Source organism: Nymphalis io, chromosome 22 (genome assembly GCF_905147045.1).
Source record: "Nymphalis io chromosome 22, ilAglIoxx1.1, whole genome shotgun sequence".
Taxonomy (NCBI): Eukaryota; Metazoa; Arthropoda; class Insecta; order Lepidoptera; family Nymphalidae; genus Nymphalis; species Nymphalis io.
Genome location: NC_065909.1, coordinates 7,114,083 through 7,133,048, shown reverse-complemented (window position 1 = coordinate 7,133,048; position 18,966 = coordinate 7,114,083). Strand labels below are relative to the sequence as shown.

At 34.0% G+C, this 18,966-nt stretch overlaps 2 protein-coding genes across 2 annotated transcripts in view; one reads left to right on the top strand and one right to left on the bottom strand.

The window, feature by feature from the left end:
* Positions 1-1,885, bottom strand: part of LOC126777145 (microtubule-actin cross-linking factor 1) — a 266,118-nt gene extending 264,233 nt beyond the window's left edge. The window contains exon 1 of the mRNA XM_050500046.1: positions 1,403-1,885. Coding sequence (XP_050356003.1) covers positions 1,403-1,505 — 103 coding nt within the window. The 5' untranslated portion in view covers positions 1,506-1,885. The remainder of the gene's footprint in view (positions 1-1,402) is intronic.
* Positions 1,886-2,600: 715 nt separating this feature from the next.
* LOC126777174 (protein Cep89 homolog) lies at positions 2,601-14,076 on the top strand. Its single transcript, XM_050500126.1, has 14 exons — positions 2,601-2,677; positions 2,750-2,838; positions 3,191-3,413; positions 4,768-4,940; positions 5,586-5,823; positions 6,600-6,732; positions 7,500-7,639; positions 8,280-8,381; positions 8,877-9,170; positions 9,484-9,643; positions 9,772-9,939; positions 10,654-10,795; positions 11,921-12,087; positions 13,721-14,076. Exons 2-14 carry the CDS (start codon positions 2,806-2,808, stop codon positions 13,875-13,877), a joined length of 2,130 nt encoding a protein of 709 aa, XP_050356083.1. The 5' UTR covers positions 2,601-2,677; positions 2,750-2,805; the 3' UTR covers positions 13,878-14,076.
* Positions 14,077-18,966: the final 4,890 nt, after the last annotated feature.

The following is an 18,966-nucleotide window of genomic DNA, read 5'->3' as shown; positions in this document are numbered from 1 at the left end:
TATACGGTACTCTCTTACAAATTGATGTCCAATTCGTCTTTTTCTATTAGGTTTACACGTCGACTCCATGTAAGTCATTATTTACCGACTTTTTGATAATTTAAAATGCCATTCAATATATAATTAAAAAAAAAAACATTCTTTATAATATATAAACCTATTCATTTACATGTTTTAAAATTTCCGAGATGGCCTAGTGGTAAGAACGCGTGAATCTTAACCGATGATCGTGGGTTCAAGCCCGGGCAAGCACCACTCAATTTGTGATTATAATTTATCTGGTGCTTGACGGTGAAGGAAAACATCGTGAGGAAACCTGCTTGTGTTTAATTTCACTGAAATTCTGCCACATGTGTATTCCACCAACCCGCATTGGAGCAGCGTGGTGGAATAAGCTCCAAACCTTCTCCTCAAAAAGAGGTGCGGAGGCCTTTAGCCCAGCAGTGGGACATTCACAGGCTGTTACGGTTTTAAAATTAAAATTACGATAAAATTTAGATTATAATAAAAGATTTAAGCCACATTAGCAACTTTATTTCGTAATTGAATATTTAGCATTAGCAACACATAATTAATTTACGTTAGATTCTTTGTAACGAAATCCGATTTGTACGATCATGTAATAAAGCAAATAGTTCTCCGTTATTTTAAAAAATAAACAAAATGTATATTTTTTTTTGTTTCAATAAAGTGTCTGTAAAATTTCGAAATTAATAGATTATTAATTAACGTTAAACTATTACTCAGGTATGGTAAAAATATTACGAATGGAATGTTATAAACCAATTTTAATTTATCTTCTTGAATACTACTACTACTTTCATTTCCGTACCGTTAAAAGGTGCAAGAAAAATAAAATAGCACAAAAGTTATGTTCTAAATTTAAATTAATCCGTTAAAATATTTAATTATTACAATAATATGTAACAAATACAGAAGCATAAAAAAGCGAGTTGGTTATGCAAAATATTTTAAAAATATTCATCATCATCATTCATTGAAATATGAAAGGTAGACGTATAATATTTTAAAAAAGCATTCATTTATTAGGTCAAAAGAGGGTATTTGCTTAATTATAGAAAAATATGTATAAAAAGGTTCCATATACAGTCTAGAAACGCTATCAGTGGATGCTTATTATCACTTGAAAGCGAAAACTTCGCGAGGTCACAACTAATTAATCACGATAATAAAATACCTACAACGCTAAGTCCGGACTCGTGTTTTTTTATTATAATAAAGACTTACTTTTATCGTATGTACTAAGTACTTTATTTAAATCATTCTGTATCATATAACATGATAAGAGAATGATTAATACAGAAATATTTTTGAATTTCCGTGAGAACTACGTAGCAGCTTCTTACTCAAGAGTTCAATTTGAAGATGAAGGGCAACTAACCTGCTATCCTCAATACGGCACGGTCTGCCGGGTCCAGCTGCAATATGGACAAAGGCTTGTCCTTCGCCCATTCTTTCAAGCTGAAATCGTTCTCGAATTCCATGTTTTTGTCATCCAAAACACGTATCCTCGCCCGAACTCTCGCACATAATTGAATGAATCCCACCACAACACTAGGGCCGAATACCGCACATTATAAATAAAACTTCAGAGACAACGTTACACACGAATAAAAAGTAAACAAAACGTTACGCTCATTGTAAAATGAAAATCGATAAACGCTGTACAAAACTTACGAAAGATACGGCACTGCGTATCTCGAATTTGTAAACTCTGATAATTAACTACTACCACTGTAACTTGACACAAAAATTAAACTGATATGTAAAATCAATTAAAAATCTTCCAAATCCAAATGGACGGATCAACTAATAAATGTTTTAGGTTATCAGTACCAACGAACGTCATACACCGAACCGGCGGGCAGACATGATGCGACTGTCTAGTTCATAATGATACCGGCTGTCGCTACCATCGCTCAGCTGTTTCCGCGCACGCTCACGCTGTGTATTATCCGAATAAATGTGAAAGTACCTTATCTTTACCACATCAGTATATGATTAGAAATATTTTCATATAATCGATTCATTCGGTTAAGCCGAACTGTTGCTGCCATCTCTATGTCGATAGGCGTACTATAAATAGTCACACAGGTGTCTGTGTGACCAGTAAATAATTTAAAAAGTACCATTTAATTAAAATACTAACTACTTAGTTTTTTATAAACTGTATTTGTAGCCTTAAGCCTTCACGCTGTCTATCTGTTAATTTAATATACTCATTATTGTTATAGTAAAAAACTTCGACTACATGTTACTATAATCAAACAGCGTATTGACTTTAAACAATATATAATCATTATAGAAGTTTTCTTTTACAATGGTATTACTAATTATGGTCGTAACCATGGTAACGTAATTGTCAAACTGAGATTGTTTACATTTTTTGATGTTGAGGAAAAACGACGACTTTTAATATAAAACTAGTTATTCAATAATGATACACGACAACTGTTAACATAAGTGCCGACAAAGGTTTTGTTTTATTTTTAAAATTAAAGATAAAATTTTTCTCTAATAAGAGTGATTAGTCGTGACTATTCACTTGTGTATTGTGTGGCCTATATATTGTTAGCAGTTTTATCAATAAAAAAATTTGGAGGACACTCGTGACCTACATAAAGTTTTATTGTTTTTGTCTCCAAATGTGTATTAAGTAATACTTGTTTTTCTGGGTGTCGATGTTTATTGGAAATAGTTGATATATTTCGAATCTTATACTTTCTAGGAAGGATAATTTATTAAAATGTTTCGAAAATGTGTTATCAGTTATGTTAGTTGACAATGGGTGAAAATTTTATAAGGAATTCATGTATTGTAAGTTTACCAAACAGGAATTATCATAAATAAAAATATTGCAATTATTATTTTGTTTTGATTTCTTATGTTATATATATACTAAAATGTCATATTATTGTAAGTTGCTCTGATTATAATTTTTAAAGCAATTTTGAAGTCTTAAATAAATAGGCAATAAATAATAGTTACTAAATAAATAATAATAATTTTTTTATATTATTTATTGATTATAAAATAATAAAATTTAATAAAAAACAAAAGAAATGATATACATATCTTTTAATATTTAAAACAACACACTATAAATAAATGTTTATACCTTCAATACTCTGACTAATATATATAGACTAAATTATATTTTTATTTCCAGCCTAATTATAGCAGTATCTCCAAAATTTGTCAACCTAGTCACAAGTTAACACTTACTGGCAATTTCACTCCATGCCATCGTCACTTTGATATAACTACCTCAGGAAGACATAGTATGCGTCAAGACATATTGAATACTGTGTTAAAGAAAACAGAATCTATAATGACCGAGCACAGAAGTAGTGATGTCAATAATCCTACATATGAAGACCCAAGGGATGTTGGTATGTATAGCTAAAGACTGTTCCTAATTTTCTATAAGTGGTTTGTTTATAATTTATGTTGCTTAGAAAAAATGTAAAGTTAATGTCCCACTGCTGTGAAAAAGACTCCTCTGACTATTAGGACTGTTTGAAACTTAATATAACAAGCTACTCCTTTGCGGGTTCGTAGATTGGCATGTAGCAAAATTTTGTCTAATATAGAATGAAGGTTTCCTCAATATGTATGCTTTCTTCACCTAACACGATATGAATTAAAACAACTATTATTCATATGAACTCCAGAGGTGCAAGCTTTTTTTATATAGAATAGGTTGGCGGACAAGTATATGGGCCACCTGATGGTAAGTGGTCACCAATGCTCATAGACAATGTAAGAAATGTTAACTATCGCTGATATAGCCAATGCGCCACCAACCTTGGGAACTAAGTTGTTAAGTCCCTTATGCCTGTAATTACACTGACTCACTTACCCTTCAAACCAGAACACAATAATACCAAGTACTGCTGTTTTGCTGTAGAATATCTGATGAGTGGGAGTTCATACCCAGACGGGCTTGCTCAATACCCCACCACCAGTAAAAACTGTAAAAACTTGCAATTGAAATTTCATTTGAGATTACATTATTAATTTTTCTTATTTGGACATCTTTAATATAGTATATATATTGGAGATCTGATTTGAAAAAAAAGGTATAAAATATGTAGTCTGTAAGTAAATATGCATTGGTAACAACCTTTTTTTTTTTAAAAAAAGGTAACATTGTTCAAATAGATTTTATATATTATAGTACTGCTAGTGTAATAGTTAAAAGTTGTATTCTATTAACTGCCTATTATAGATGGTCAAGTAATATATTCTGAGATCGTAAGCTTAAACTCCGAATTGGACTAAGAAAAAGTTATTTTGTATTTCTGGCAACTAATAGAAAAAACTAAAAGAAAGTCAATAGCCCGGAGTTTGGTACTTGTATAACCGTTGATCCTGCCACAAGAAGTTGCAAAAGTTAGAAAATTGGCAGTGTTGCATTCCCATGCTTTGTAAATTACGTAAAATTGTTAATTATGAGAAAAAGGGTATATACAAAACATATGTTTTTGCAAAATATTGCGTAGCAGCATAGCAGACACTAATGACAATGGCGAAAATTACTCCAAGGGTTTATTTTCTCTAAGAATTGGGGTATAGAAAAAAAACTAGTATGTTTCATATTCGAATTGGCTCTTACTAGTACTAATGACTTTTAGACATAGTCTTTTAAATAGTAATTTCATAAACTGTAATTTAAGTTTTATGAAATGAAATTAGGATTTGTAATTTACTGTTTTGTCTGATCTTCAAATTAATTAATTTCAGTTGAAAAACCAGTGAAACCTCCTAGAAAGAGGAACGTACACGGAATTGCAGTGACATCACCACGAGGTAAGGAGGGAAAGTCCCTGCTCAAGGAACAGAAGCGGAAGCTGACTAAGAAGTATGAGGGTCTGGTGACTGCGCTCATGGATAAATGTGAGGAGAATGTTGTTGTGGTATGTGTGTTGTGTTGTTATTACAATAAATTGTTGTCAATTGCTTGATCGCTTTTATTAACTTACTAGGTTGTACTGCATAGCCCAGAGGGAAAGACGCTCTTTTATAAAACTTTGTGCCTATAAATACTAGATAATATATAAAATGAGAACGGAGCCCTAAAAATAGTAAATTAAAATCCAAGCACTTCTATCTCTGTCACACGCCAAAAGCTCGTTTCAATTAATGAACGGAGAAGTGTTTCCGAGCTTGTGTCCCTCTGTCTGTATTATGTGTGTTGCTTTGAACAATTTTTTGTGTAAAAAACAAATGTATTTTTACATTATAAATTAAATCAACGAAATAGAATAGTATTATTCTATACATAATGTTTTTCTTCAAATTTTTGTAAAATTCCAAATTATAATAGATAATTTATTTCGTTTATATTTTGGTGCTATTTATCAGATAGTATAAATTAATTCTTATTTCGAGGTAAGTTTTGGTTATTTTAAAATACACAAATTAAAAGTAATGTATAAAATGTAAACCATATATTTTTATATATTTAAATTTTAAATTTGAGAAGGAATTGGTTTTTGGCCGTATTAGTCGTGAGGGAAAAGTATAAAAGAAAAAAGATCTCATTCGTACATATTTTAAAGATTTCAGAAAAAGAATCTCAAATCAACAAACTAAAAGATAAACTCAAAACTGTATTAGAATATAACAGATTATTTGCAAATGAAAATGATCGAGTGAAAAGTGAGTATACGACATTAGTTAGCTACGTGGAAGAGTGTAAGAGAGTTATAAAAGAAGAGAGAGAGAAAAACGGAGAATTAGAGAAAAAGGTGAAGAAGTTTGAGGAGAAAGTGAAACAGTATGAAGTTCCAGATAAAGGTATGATATTCTTTTAAAACTGTATTTGATTACACATTCGATAAATGGTAACATTGGTTCTCGATCTATATTGATAGACAAAATCTTTATTCAATATTGAAGTATTACAGGTTGTGATTATAATTCATCTCGTGCTTTACGGTGAAGGAAAACATCGTGAGGAAACCTGCATGTGTCTAATTTCACTGAAATTCTGCCACATGTGAATTCTACCAACCCGCATTGGAGCAGCGTGGTGGAATAAGCTCCAAACCTTCTCCTCAAAAAAGAGGAGAGGAGGCCTTTAGCCCAGCAGTGGGACATTCACAGGCTGTTACGGTGTTACGGTACGGTACAGGTGAAACGCTTCAATATTCTTTATTTAAAAAATCTCGGTTTGGGAAGAAATGCCTTAATCCCGGGGAGAACTGGGAAGACTTTTTTCTCTCAAGGATAGTAATTATGGCTTACGATAATTTTACATGATTTTTTCATTTTAAATTATCTAGTTCTCGTTTTGTTTCTCATTTCAAAAGCCATTGCTTTTTTGATATCCAAAAACACAAATATTTTTTTAAGGATTCTATGAAATATTACAATTAAAAAATATTGATATTTTCTGCGATCTTAAATAGCTATTAAACATATAATAAACTTTCGTCACATATAGTAGTTTTTTATCGGTTCTCAGTAGTTTATTTAGTTAATAATTACAAAAAACGTTAACGTATCGCCTCATTTATTAGTATGACTATTGATTGATGGATTTCAAGATATGATGTTTCTCCTATTTCTAGAACATTCTACTGCAATACCACTAGTGGAGGTTTGTATGAGCTGCAGCAGTCGGCAGATCGTTCTTAACCAAGCACGTGAACAGAATTCAAGGTTGCAGAAAGACATGCAGGCATTGAAGGATGTTTTATATAGGTAGTTATTAAAAACATATGTCCACCCGTTATATGTCGAACAGCTTCAGCCAAACGACAACATGATTTTAAAGCAGTTTATTTGTATAACAAAATAAATAAAATAAAAAATATACACCCCTTATGTAATCGTGAAGCTAAAGTAATTATTAAAAATTACTACTAGTACTAGACTACTAGGACTAGATTATGAACAAACTGAACTGTTGTAGCTATAATATTTTGTGAAACAAATTACACATATACACACACACACACACATGCACCCACACATACACACATACCTACACACTCCACTCTTATTTACATACAACGATAAGTCACTAAAATATGAGAGAGGACACTGATTTCTGTAATACAGGTCTTTGAGCCTAGCTCAGAAATCAGGGACTTCATTATAATTTATTACTTTTTATGTGAATAAAGATTATTTATTTTTTTATTTATTAGTTATTTACACAGTTAATACATTAAGTTAAAATAAAATTTGACGTTCTCTTGATCGACTTCACCTATGATATCCATTCTCAATTAAGTAACTGCGCACGAGAGGTTTTAGTACACCTATGTATGTGTGCACAAACACAGGTGAACAATTTATTCGCTCTCTCTAATTATAATCAAATAGGATGGCAATGCGGCACAGAAATATTTCAGGTAAAGCTTTACATGCTTTTTGAGGAGCCCTAGTGTACTGCAATGCTCTAATCACATGCATGAAAACGTAATACTTTATATATTCGTTTAACATTGTAAATTACTTTTCAGACTAAATGTCCAGCTGTCCAGATACCAAGAGCGATTGAGGAGTGTAAATCCTCTGAATGCAGATGGCAATATTTTTAAACCGAGCGAGAAGTACGAAGGACTCGATTCATTGATAACAGCCAGCTTGGGACAGAGGCACGGTTAGTTTTTTAAGTCTTCTTAAATGTATATTTTGTTTTATGTATGTAAAAATAAAAGTCCTTTAGGAGTATATCATGTTTCTAACTAGGCACAGATATGAATAAACTTTGTAGAAAGACTTGCAAACTGTATAACGACTAAACTATTTTTTATTTTTAAAAAAACCACATTCATTTATAAGTTGTTATGTGTCATTTGAATGATTTTTTATGACAGTATAACTCTAATGACATTGTATTGTGTTCGTTCCATTTAATGAATGTGTTAAATATGCGCATGTGAAATCTGGTGCTCTTTAAATGGCAATAGTTTTAATGCAAATGCTATTTATGCTCTTGATTTAATGAACGGTCGGCATAATAGGCACAGAAGACACATGGACACACAATTAAAACAGTTAGCATTTAATTAGGATCCACAAACCCACAGATTACAAAAAGCGTCTCTATCTTAAACCACAAAATTTGTGCCGAATCCTAATTAATAGATTTGTCACCGTGTTTGTATCAAGAGAAGTTCTTTAACTCATGACAGCTACGATGTTACAAATGACTTAATAAAATTGATAGTTTTTCCTGCAATTATTTACATAGCAAAGAAATCGTTTGAGTAATAATAAAATATTTTTTCTGTTTACAGAAACAAATGAAGATGGTCACACCAAAAATATGTCTGAGGACGGTACAACACAATCAGAAAGAGTAGTCGATTTGTCTGGACTATTAAGCGCGCAAGCTCTGGGTATGTCAATTTTAAAAATATGCAATATTAAAATTGAATTATGAAGAGTGACTTTTTGTCAGATTCAATGCAATCTTCATTTCATTACATATTTATCTGGATGAAATAATAGCCATCTAGCCACTAAACCCACTAGGCAGTAAATAGCAGTAAATTGTTCGGCCATGATGATGCTATAAAATAACACTAGGTACTTGATATAATAGTCCGTTTAATCGACAACGTACACAGATTTCAAATTAAACTAATGGAATTAATCGGATCGGAATCGCGGCGAGTTCGATGCCACGTGGTGTTTTTCTACACGAACGCTCGCTCTTCCTTTACTATCCCGTTGATCCTCCAGTTCGAATTCTCCAACGATCTTTTTTTTTTCTAAAAAATCACCATGGCAACGACCGCACCCAAGCAGCTATGAACTGCTTGACGTTTCTGATAGATAGCGTGCGACACATATGTATCCATATTATAATACGAGTGTATTGTATATTTCAGCGCCATTATTTGATGCATATCAAGAAAATCTACAAGAGAAAGACAATCTTATTTTAGACTATGAGAAACAGTTTGAAATAATTAACAAGAAATCGAAACAAATCGTCGAAGAGAACAAGTTATTGGTGGAAAAGGTACACGCATTGGAAGAAGAAGTTGTGCGAACGAGACAGAACTATAAGAAATTGCTAGTCGAGAAAGAGACAAATGATGTAGAGAAAACTACGCTATTAGATAGGGCGGAGAGGGCGGAGTCTAAATTAAAGGAAGTTTATGAACTGTATGAAGGGAAAAGTATGCGATTTTTGTAATATTTCTGCAAGATTTGTTGTCTATATTAAAATTTAATATTCAACCTCTTTTTTAAATTATCTGTTAATTTTATTAAATGTGATTGCCATTTGGTCTTTTTAAAAGTTACTTAGTTTTCGTATATTAATCCTAAATACAGATATTTGTTTAAAGAGGTGGAAACCATCGCACTCTCAAGAGCATCACCGATCGGTTGTCTGTTTGGTCTAATTGATTGCCAATACTCATAAACTTCAATAAATGCTTTTAAGAAAAAAAAACGCTAGTTTTTTTTTCAAATTTTGTTATTATTTAGTGGCAGCCATGTTCCGGGACTACGAAACGGTACATAGGGAATACTTCTCTGTGAAGACGGCTCTGGAAGCTTCTACGGGCAAGATGGCGCAATTAGACGCTATGAGAGCTAAGACCGTACCAGCTGACTTGCACGAGAGGAGATTAGATGATTGTAAGCGGTATGTGTCTGTTACTCTTTCTCTCTACATGTATCTTTCTCTCTCACACACTAAGTCTCTTTCACATATTGATCAATTTTAATTTATAAAACTGTATGGGGATTCATAGCTAGATTAAATTGTTTTAGGTTATTGGAAGAATTAAAACATCAATATGCCATGGAGTCGGAACGGAAGAACGAACAAATTAAGAAGTTGGAAGAGGATTTACGAAAAACAGACGATAAGTACAACAAGGTTTGTCAAGAACATGAGGCGGTCAAAGAAGAATTAAAGGCTGCATTAAAAAATGTCAGGTACGTCCTCGAAAAATAGCTATTATAAAGTATTTTCATCTATTCAATCTTTTTTAGTAACTTTTCAAAGGTTAATTGTCGATTATTAATATTTTCAATATTTCATTATTGAACAAAAGGTGTACCTTAATAGTTAAATCGATAGAAATAAAATAGTACTTTTTAAAAAAAAGGGTGAATAGCAAGGCGGACGAGCATATGGGCCACCTGATGGTCAGTGGTCACCAACGCCCATAGACATTGGCATTGTATGAAATGTTAACCATCGCTTACATCACCAATGCGCCACCAACCTTGGGAACTAAGATGTTATGTCCCTTGTGCCTGTAATTACACTGCCTCACTCACCCTTCAACCCGGAACACAACAATACCAAATACTGCTGTTTTGTGGGTGGTACCTACCCAGACGAGCTTGCACAAAGCTCTATCACCAGTAAACGGTCACCACCATAGGCATCGGTACTGTAAAAAACGTTAATGATCCATTACAACGAGAATGCGGCACAAATTTGTTATTAAACTCTCTCAAAACACAGCTACACAAGTTATTGTTGCTTGGCGGTATAACAAGCGGCCCAGCCAGACGGTCTTGCACGATACCCATATAGTAGTTGGCATATGTTATTGGTATGCCATATGTAAGATGAAGTGGAAATGAGTTAGAACACGAGTCCAGTATTTCCCGCTCCGTTGAAATGTTAAATGTGCGCAGACTGTACCGCAAGGCGGCGGTCGTGTTCCGCGCGCGCGCGCGGTCGGCGGCGGCGCGCGCGCGTCGCTCGCAGCGCGCGCCGCACGCGGAGCCGCTGCGCCGCGCGCTGCTCGCACTCGACAAGATCAAGGCTGAGATTAAGGTCATAATACGTAATAGTGGCCTTATGTTTGTTTACATTTATTAACATATAATAGCAAGTAGACCATATAGTATGCAAAGGCGGCCCCTATCATTTATAGTGATCTCTTCCAGGCAACCTCTGTTAAGAGAAATGTTTATGTGTTTTTAGCCGGGATCAATGTTCGGGCATAATGTTCGAACAACTTATATTTAAAATTTATTGAGCTTAATACAAATATGTAATATACCAACCATATATACTACACATATACACTTATACATACATACATACATACATATAAACTTACATAAGAAATAAATAACCATACATATAATAATACAACATGCTATAGTTATATTGATAGATAATAATTATGCAAACGACTCTTAAAAATATGCACGGATTCAGCTTGACGAATTTCTCGAGACAGGGTATTCCATAGTTTGACTGCTTTAACCGTAAAGGAATTGCTGTATATTTTAGTGCAACTCAGAGGGATTAGCAATTTATTGTCTTGCTCAGATCGTAAATTGATTGGTGTATGAAAGCCAAGGAGTTTGAGGATGGTAGTGTATGGTATAAGGCAAAGAAAGGACATGCATATTTCGACGCAACCGTATTGGCAGCCACTTTAGTTTTTTACGATGCTGGGTAACATGATCATATTTACGTAAACCAAATATGAAGCGAATAACATGTTCTGTAAGCGCTCTAGTTTATTTATTTATCATATAACGGCTCAATTACGTATATCTTTAAATGTGAAAATATGTCTGACTGACAGTCTGCCTGTCGGTTACGCTTTCGCGGCTAAGTAACTGAATCGATTTCGGTGAAATTAGGTATGAAGCATGTTTGAACCCCAAGGAAAGACATAGGCTTTTTTATGTAATACCTAAACCCCTCCCCAACACGAAATTATTATTTATATAGGTCGAAAAATAATATTAATATTAGCAATGTTTGAAGACGTTTGCTATTTCTCAATTATTACTCAATCTAAACAGCAAACAATAAACTTAAAACAACGTTAGTAACACCGAATGTTAACATAAAACAAATGTTACGGGTAGAAGTCCTAATATATTTATAAAATATTATTGAGAAGTAGTCGATATGAGAATATGGTCTGCGTGTGAGCAGACGGTGAAGTCCCGCGCGCAGGCTTCGCTGTCGGAGCTGGAGCGTCGCATGTCGCACGCGCACGAGGAGCACCGGCGCGACCTCGAGCGCGCCACCCTCGCGCTGCGGCACAAGGAGGCCGTCATACGGAGCCTCATCGACAAGGTGGCCGACGTCGAGGAGGTCCGGTGAGTGACACCTAGAGTTTTATTAAAATATACCCGCTGTACTTAATTTTGGTAAGAAATGCCTATTATATAATCAGTAAGTAACCAAATGTCTGCTTCGTTGGTCTAGTGGCTGCAGACTTGGAGGTCCTGGGTTCGATTCCCAGGTCGGGCCAATAAAAAGTTATTGGGTTTTCCTGTCAGAAAATTCTCAGTAGCAGCTCGGAGTCTCGAAGTTGGAAGTGTGTTCACTCCCGTGCCACGGAAAGCACGTAAAGTCGTTGGTCCTGTGCCTGAACCCTTCCGGTCGTGTCGGATTGCCGTCCCATCGGATTATGAGAGTTAGGGAATAGAGAGTGCACCTGTGTTTGTGCACACACTTGTGCACTATAATATCTTCTGCGTAGTTGACTAATCTCTCTTGAGATTGGCCGCCGTGGCCGAAATCGATCTGGAGGACATTATTATATTTCCTACATTTATTGTAAATCTGTAATCTATTAATTGAGACCATTCCAACGAGCGGAAATACCTCTGCTGTCAGTTTGTGAGGAGTTGGGATTATATCGTAATCCTGACAGGATTACGATATAATTATAAAATTATTGAAGTCACAGGATACTAAATTTTGAATCGATTAGACTAGTAGAAATTGCTGACATCGATATCTAGAAACGCAGCGCTTTTTGAAGACTTGAAGATTTACTCGACTGTAAAAAAATGATCTTAATATTAGCCGCCGTGGCCGAAATCGGTCTGGAGGACATTATTATTATTATAAGTAACCAAATGTGTCTCATTAAAACACAACACCCTGTTGAATTTCGTTCTCATTTCGCGTGTTATCTTTAGTTTTTTCGATTGGCTGTCGTGTATCGTCATTGCTACACTCCATTCCGTGCGCTTCCTGAAGCGCATAGTTTTTTAGGTACCTTGCAGTCTTCCCCATTTAACAGGCTATTTAACTCATAAAGTACATATGCTGCAAATCGTCTTGGCGGTTTCTGATATCACCTTTGCCCAGTGTACAACAACGCACTGCTCTGCGGTCAAATATCAAAAATGAGTGGTAAATATTCAGACAGCTCTTTAAAGTATCTTTTCTTAGTAACTATAATTGAGTCTACGCTTTTATATTCGATAGTAATTATAAGTAACCTGACTTACAAAACACTTTGTTTGTAATATGAGTGCATTAGGTTTTTAAAACATATAATAAACAATTAATAAAAATATTAAGGTAGGACTTGTATTCATTTTTTTTATGGACAGAATTTGTTAGCTTGGCATACATTTGCTCGTCTAAATAAACAGGCGACCAATATCGTTTTACTTACTATTTCGTACAATTCAATTCGCTCAAACATAATTCTATTGATCATTACATTGTTATATGCCTTATATAGTTCTTATTACTAATATAGTAAGAAATTTGTAATTTTTTTTTATCTCAACTGTATCGACTTTTGTTGACTGAGAATAAATGATTATTATTATTATGTATTTTCATCGTGTACTTAATATAATAACAGATGTGTAATTTAGTTGTTTTCTTTTTTCTAGGCTACGTACCATTTGAGTGGTGACAGAAATCAAAGGCTTCTTCTTTAAAGGATGATCGATGATTGTATGAAAAAAAATATTATGATTTCAGATTAAGTCAAACCAATACAAGTCGTCTGCAAGGTATAATCTCCGACTCGTCAGATCGTTCCCCGAAGGCCCAAGATAAGAAAGACAGGCCCAACGTGAAGCTGGTCCCAGGTCCCGGGGGTTATTATCAAGAAAAAGACGGGAAAAAGAAGAAGTGATTTATATTTTGTACGACATTTTATCAGTTATATTTAACGTTGTGACATTTTCTTCCAAACATACATTACTACCAAAATCTAATAAAAATAGAGATAAGATAAATGGAAAATAAGACGCCGTGTTCAGAAAAAAATATCAGTTATTAAAAATTGTGAACTTTGAACAAAGAAAATTTTTGTCTGATATACGTCATGTGTGTTCTTGAATCCTCCATTATCATGTAGGCATATATAGATATTAGAATATATAAGTAAATATTTTCCTATGTAACATTGCGCTAACTGTAATGCTATATATATGGAATTTATGCAGAGCCGTTTGGGTGGTAGCTTCTTTATAATTTCTTTCCCCAAACTCCAATGTTTCTGTGCTTTTAGACCATCGGCTCCGGCTGTGTGTTGCCACGCCAATCATTCAGTATTAGAATTATTATATATATTAAATAGAATTTTATAATTTAGATATATAGAGATAATATGTAGGAAAATTCCAACAAATTCTAGTCAAAGAAAATGTAATCGATTGATATATCTTATTATCGTTTTGGGTTATCCAATTTGATTATAATTAAAAATATAAATGTTTTTAAAAATATTATTTCTATGTAGACAATTTTAGGGTTCCGTATGTTTAGATGACTGTCTGGCCATTTGTATGGACTTGCTCGATGGTTGGGTGGGTGGGTCATAATTTATTTCTACCGCTAAACATCGTTACTTACTATAGGGTGTCTGACACAATGTAACTACGGGCATTAGGGATGTAACATCTTAGTTCCCAAGTTTGGTTGCGTGTTGGTTATGTAAGGGATTGTTTATATTTCTTACAGTATTTTTTATTTATAGAATAGGTGGACGAGCATATGGGCCACCTGATGGTAAGTGATCACCAACGCCCATGGCCATTGGCATTGTAAGAAATGTTAACCATCGTTTACATAGCCAATGCGCCAGCAACCTTAGGAACACAACAATTCCAAGTACTGTTGTTTTGTGGTAGAATATCTGATGAGTGGGTGACACCTACCTAGAAGAGCTTGCACAAAGCCCTACCACCAGTAAAGTATCAATGTTACATCATTGCCCATTTGCCAGTGTCCCTACCAATTTTAAATAAAAAATAAATGTAGTCTAGTATTGTTTTTAGCTTAGACAATCAGATGACATTACTCCATATGGCAGATCCGTTCTGAAAATTTGATTGAATATCACATACAAAATATTAAAAGAACTCTCGTTCATTACACGTGTCAAAGACACACTTAAAACTTTTTACCGAATTGTTGTTTTTTATTATTCTTGATTATATCAATAATCAGATAATTTGCTTAATAAATTGCCGCTTTGTTCTAATCAGTGCAAAATAATTAAATAGTAAGAGATTTGTTTATTGATTTATTATTTAATTTATACGTGACTCGAAAGTTGTTACTGCCGAAGATAATTACGTCATAGCAATATATAATAAAGAGCCGAGATGGCGCAGTACCTAGAACGCGTGAATATTAACCGATGTTGTAGGTTAAAATCCAGGCAAGCACCATTAGTTTATATATATATCCAACAAACCGCATTGCAGAAGCGTGGTCGGGTAAGGTCCAAGTCGTTTCTGTAAGCCTGTGTTCAAGCCACTGGGTCATCTCGCCGTCTTTTTTAGATTGCCCGAGTCGAATTCATGAGTACTATTTCTATTACGTTTTCACGTATTTATGCAACATAAACGTACGTCTTACAAGAAGTTTAGTTTTATTTCGTTAACATTACATTATATTCAAATATAACGTATACACTGATATCAAATTTGAAATTTGAGTTTTAAAAACGATAATATTCTTTTTACATATTCCACATATTCTAATAAAGTAGACCATGGTATTTCTTTGTACATTATTTATTAAATAAAATGTATTTTATAAGTAGTTGAAATAAAAATTTCTCTCTAATTTGATTGTTTTATTTAATTGTTATCAGTTGTTTATAAATAAACACAAAATAGCCTTTATGAAGGTTTTATATTTAAATAAGTCAAGGGCGTCACTATGTAAGAACAATATGTATTCGTAATTAAATCGTTGAGATAAAGGACAGGTTGATATTGACGGTATGACGTGTGGTGACGAGAGAGTAGTTTTGTGAAAAGACTGTCTTTATTTAAAGGATATAATGTAAATGATTGTTATGTTAAATAAGATGTTATGTACGGTGATGTTTGCTGATTTTTTTTTAAAAAGATATTTAAAGAAGTTAATCAAATAATTTAATCTTCTTTAATATTTGTATAGGTATGAATTGAATTCCTTTGTCTGTATCTCCGCTAACTCATACTAAACCACGCAACAAATTCTGATACGGTTTTCACTAATAGAAAAAGTATTAAAAGAGAATGGTTTTTATATATAATTAGTAAGTATTTTATAAAAAATGGCTGAACTTAATTTACTGCAAAAATGAAACTTAAACTAGTCGGATCCGGATCTTCAGTTACACAAGCAAGCCATTACACAAATTAAGCAGTACTTAAAAATGAAGAGATCAAGAGTGATTCTTTACATTTCAAGTTTGTATTCAATTTTCAGATTCTACGTTCAGCCTTGCTTTAATTTAATAAAATTTATTTTATTTGATACAATGATCAATATAAAGATAGTTTAGTTCACCGGGGACATTTTACACACATGCTTATAATTTTATCAGAATGAAGACGAATTCTGAGTAAAGTTAAATAAACGTTAGTTTTAAATTACCCTGAATTCCAAACAAATTAGTTATTAACTTAATTACCGTCAACATCAACGTATTTGACAATTCAGCCTTAGTTAGATAGCCAACTATTGCTATGCTATTTTTATTTTAATAGTCGTATAATTAAATTTGCATATTGCAGTGCAGAGAGTGCATAAAGACGCCCTTCGCCCGCATGTTAAGCTTTTAATTCGCTATCTGGAACTCGTGGACAGATTTTTTGTAATTAATTGCGACATATTCACTACTCGTTTCTAAGAACGGCTTAAGGGGTCGAACAAACAATTGATTTAACTAGGCAGGAGCAATCGTTTTGTGTTGGGGCTTGTTACAATACCGAGGAGGAGGTGTCAACGCTTTGGGCACCTTCTCCCTCCACCGTTTATGTGGGGGAAACGCGTGAATATTTTTTCCAGCGGAATTAAAAAAAAACGGACTTATTGCAATTCTACCCACTGATCAAATATTCTACTAACAAACATTAACACAAGGGGTATCGCCCTCCTGCCACGAGTGTGGTGGGCCACTGAACATGGCGTACCACACTCTTACTGAGTATGTTGCATATATATAGACCTTCCCTGGTAGTTATAGTCACCGGAGATCTTTCATTGTCGAGCGTGATTAACGCTATGCTCGGCAGCGAGGTGCTTGTTGGGGATGTTGTTCTTCTGCGAAAGTGCATGTCCCAGGAAGAGGCCACTATGTGTACCTCCCCCCGGCCCGTCAGTGTCACCGGAGTTATGATGGTTCCCTTTATCCGCATAGGCGGGTCAACCGTCAAGGCCTCACGGTAACATGCGCAAGCGATCCCTTGATCCCTGAATAGATGAAGTGGGTACTTCTGGTTTTTAATGGGTGTTCTGGCGCGCTCGGTGCCAGTGGGTTCCACAAACCCCCTCACACTACGTAGGGGAAACGCGTAAATATGCTTTTCAAAAAAAAAAATAGTACTGCTTAGGTTCGAACGGTGAGTGAGTAGACATGGAACATTACAATAATACATTCTAGACTACAGTGACACTTATGAATATATTCAGCTGTGCATATTCCTTTTAAAAGTAAAAAAGTCTACAAATTACTATTTGGTTTGCGTAGGTGTTATATAAAACCAAAAAAGGATTCTATAGTTTATCAATCATATAGTTCTATTAATAAATAACATTTATGCTAAGGCCCCAGAAGTATATGTAGGTTGGGACCCATAAAGAAAATAAAAAATAACAGAAGACACTTTTTTAAGACTTTTTAGGTTCATACACATGTCCAATACTAAATAGTGTTTCTTAGAACAAAACTTATAATTAATTGCCTGTATTATAATACTTTTAACATTGGATAAACAAGAACCATTGCTTTGTAATATAATATATATATACAGACATCTTGAATACCTTACATTCGTAAATATGCCTGTTAAAATATTCCTAGCTTTTACCGCTTAGTATATAAAAAAAACACACGGGGATTATTAAAATTTTGAGATTTTTAAGAATAATTACAAATTGGTAAGATGCAGTTTTTAAATGATAAGTAATTAAAAATATAGGGATATTGTTTTAGCATTTTGATACTTTCAACAGGTCGAGAGGTTCTTGGTAAGCGCCTCACCTAAGGGTTAGAATTTCTCAAGGTATTGCATTATATAGTTAACTTGTTTTTTTTATATATATGCCGGGAGGGCTAATGACTACTCCACCTGATGGTAAGTGGTAGTAGAGTCCAAACGCGACGACGGCCAGTACAGTCGGGAAGAATGTTTGCACTAGCCGCCTTCTCCTTGCCGGCCCGCAAGATGCCTCTTCACGCCTCATTTGAAGTAACTAGCGCTTTACCGCCGGCTTCGCTCGCGGAAATTTCCATAACTCTTTTCATCTCGTACCTTATGGATTAAATTTTCAAAATTCTTTCCTTATTCCTAACCTGCTGTATAAAAGTAACCCGTATGCAATTTTTCATGGCGCTAGTCCCAGTAGTTTGGACTGTACGTTATATGACTTTATATTTATTTAGATTATTACGTTTTATTTTCATATTTAATATAAATTTAAAATATACACAATACGGGGTCAGTTTTATTTTAAATTTGAAAATTAAAAATATTAGTCATGTAACTAGTAGTGATATTGGAGTCCTACACAGAGTACAGTTGTTTTGCAGTGAACCGAAACATGATAATATAAAAAGATATTAATTTCTAAAACTTATCACAAGTATGTCAACACTGAAGTCGTGCCTGTTATCTATGCAAACCATTACAGCGATTTGTACTCAACTCTTTTATATCGCTCCGTTGTTGTGTTAATGATGCATTTATAACAATTTATTACGCTCTTCTCAACTTGTC

Coding starts and splice junctions, on each gene's coding strand:
- LOC126777174 (XM_050500126.1), top strand. CDS start 2,806: ATGGGTGAAAATTTTATAAGGAATTCATGTATT. Junction 9,171..9,483: donor TGAACTGTATGAAGGGAAAA/GTATGCGATTTT, acceptor GTTATTATTTAG/TGGCAGCCATGTTCCGGGAC. Junction 10,796..11,920: donor AGATCAAGGCTGAGATTAAG/GTCATAATACGT, acceptor GCGTGTGAGCAG/ACGGTGAAGTCCCGCGCGCA.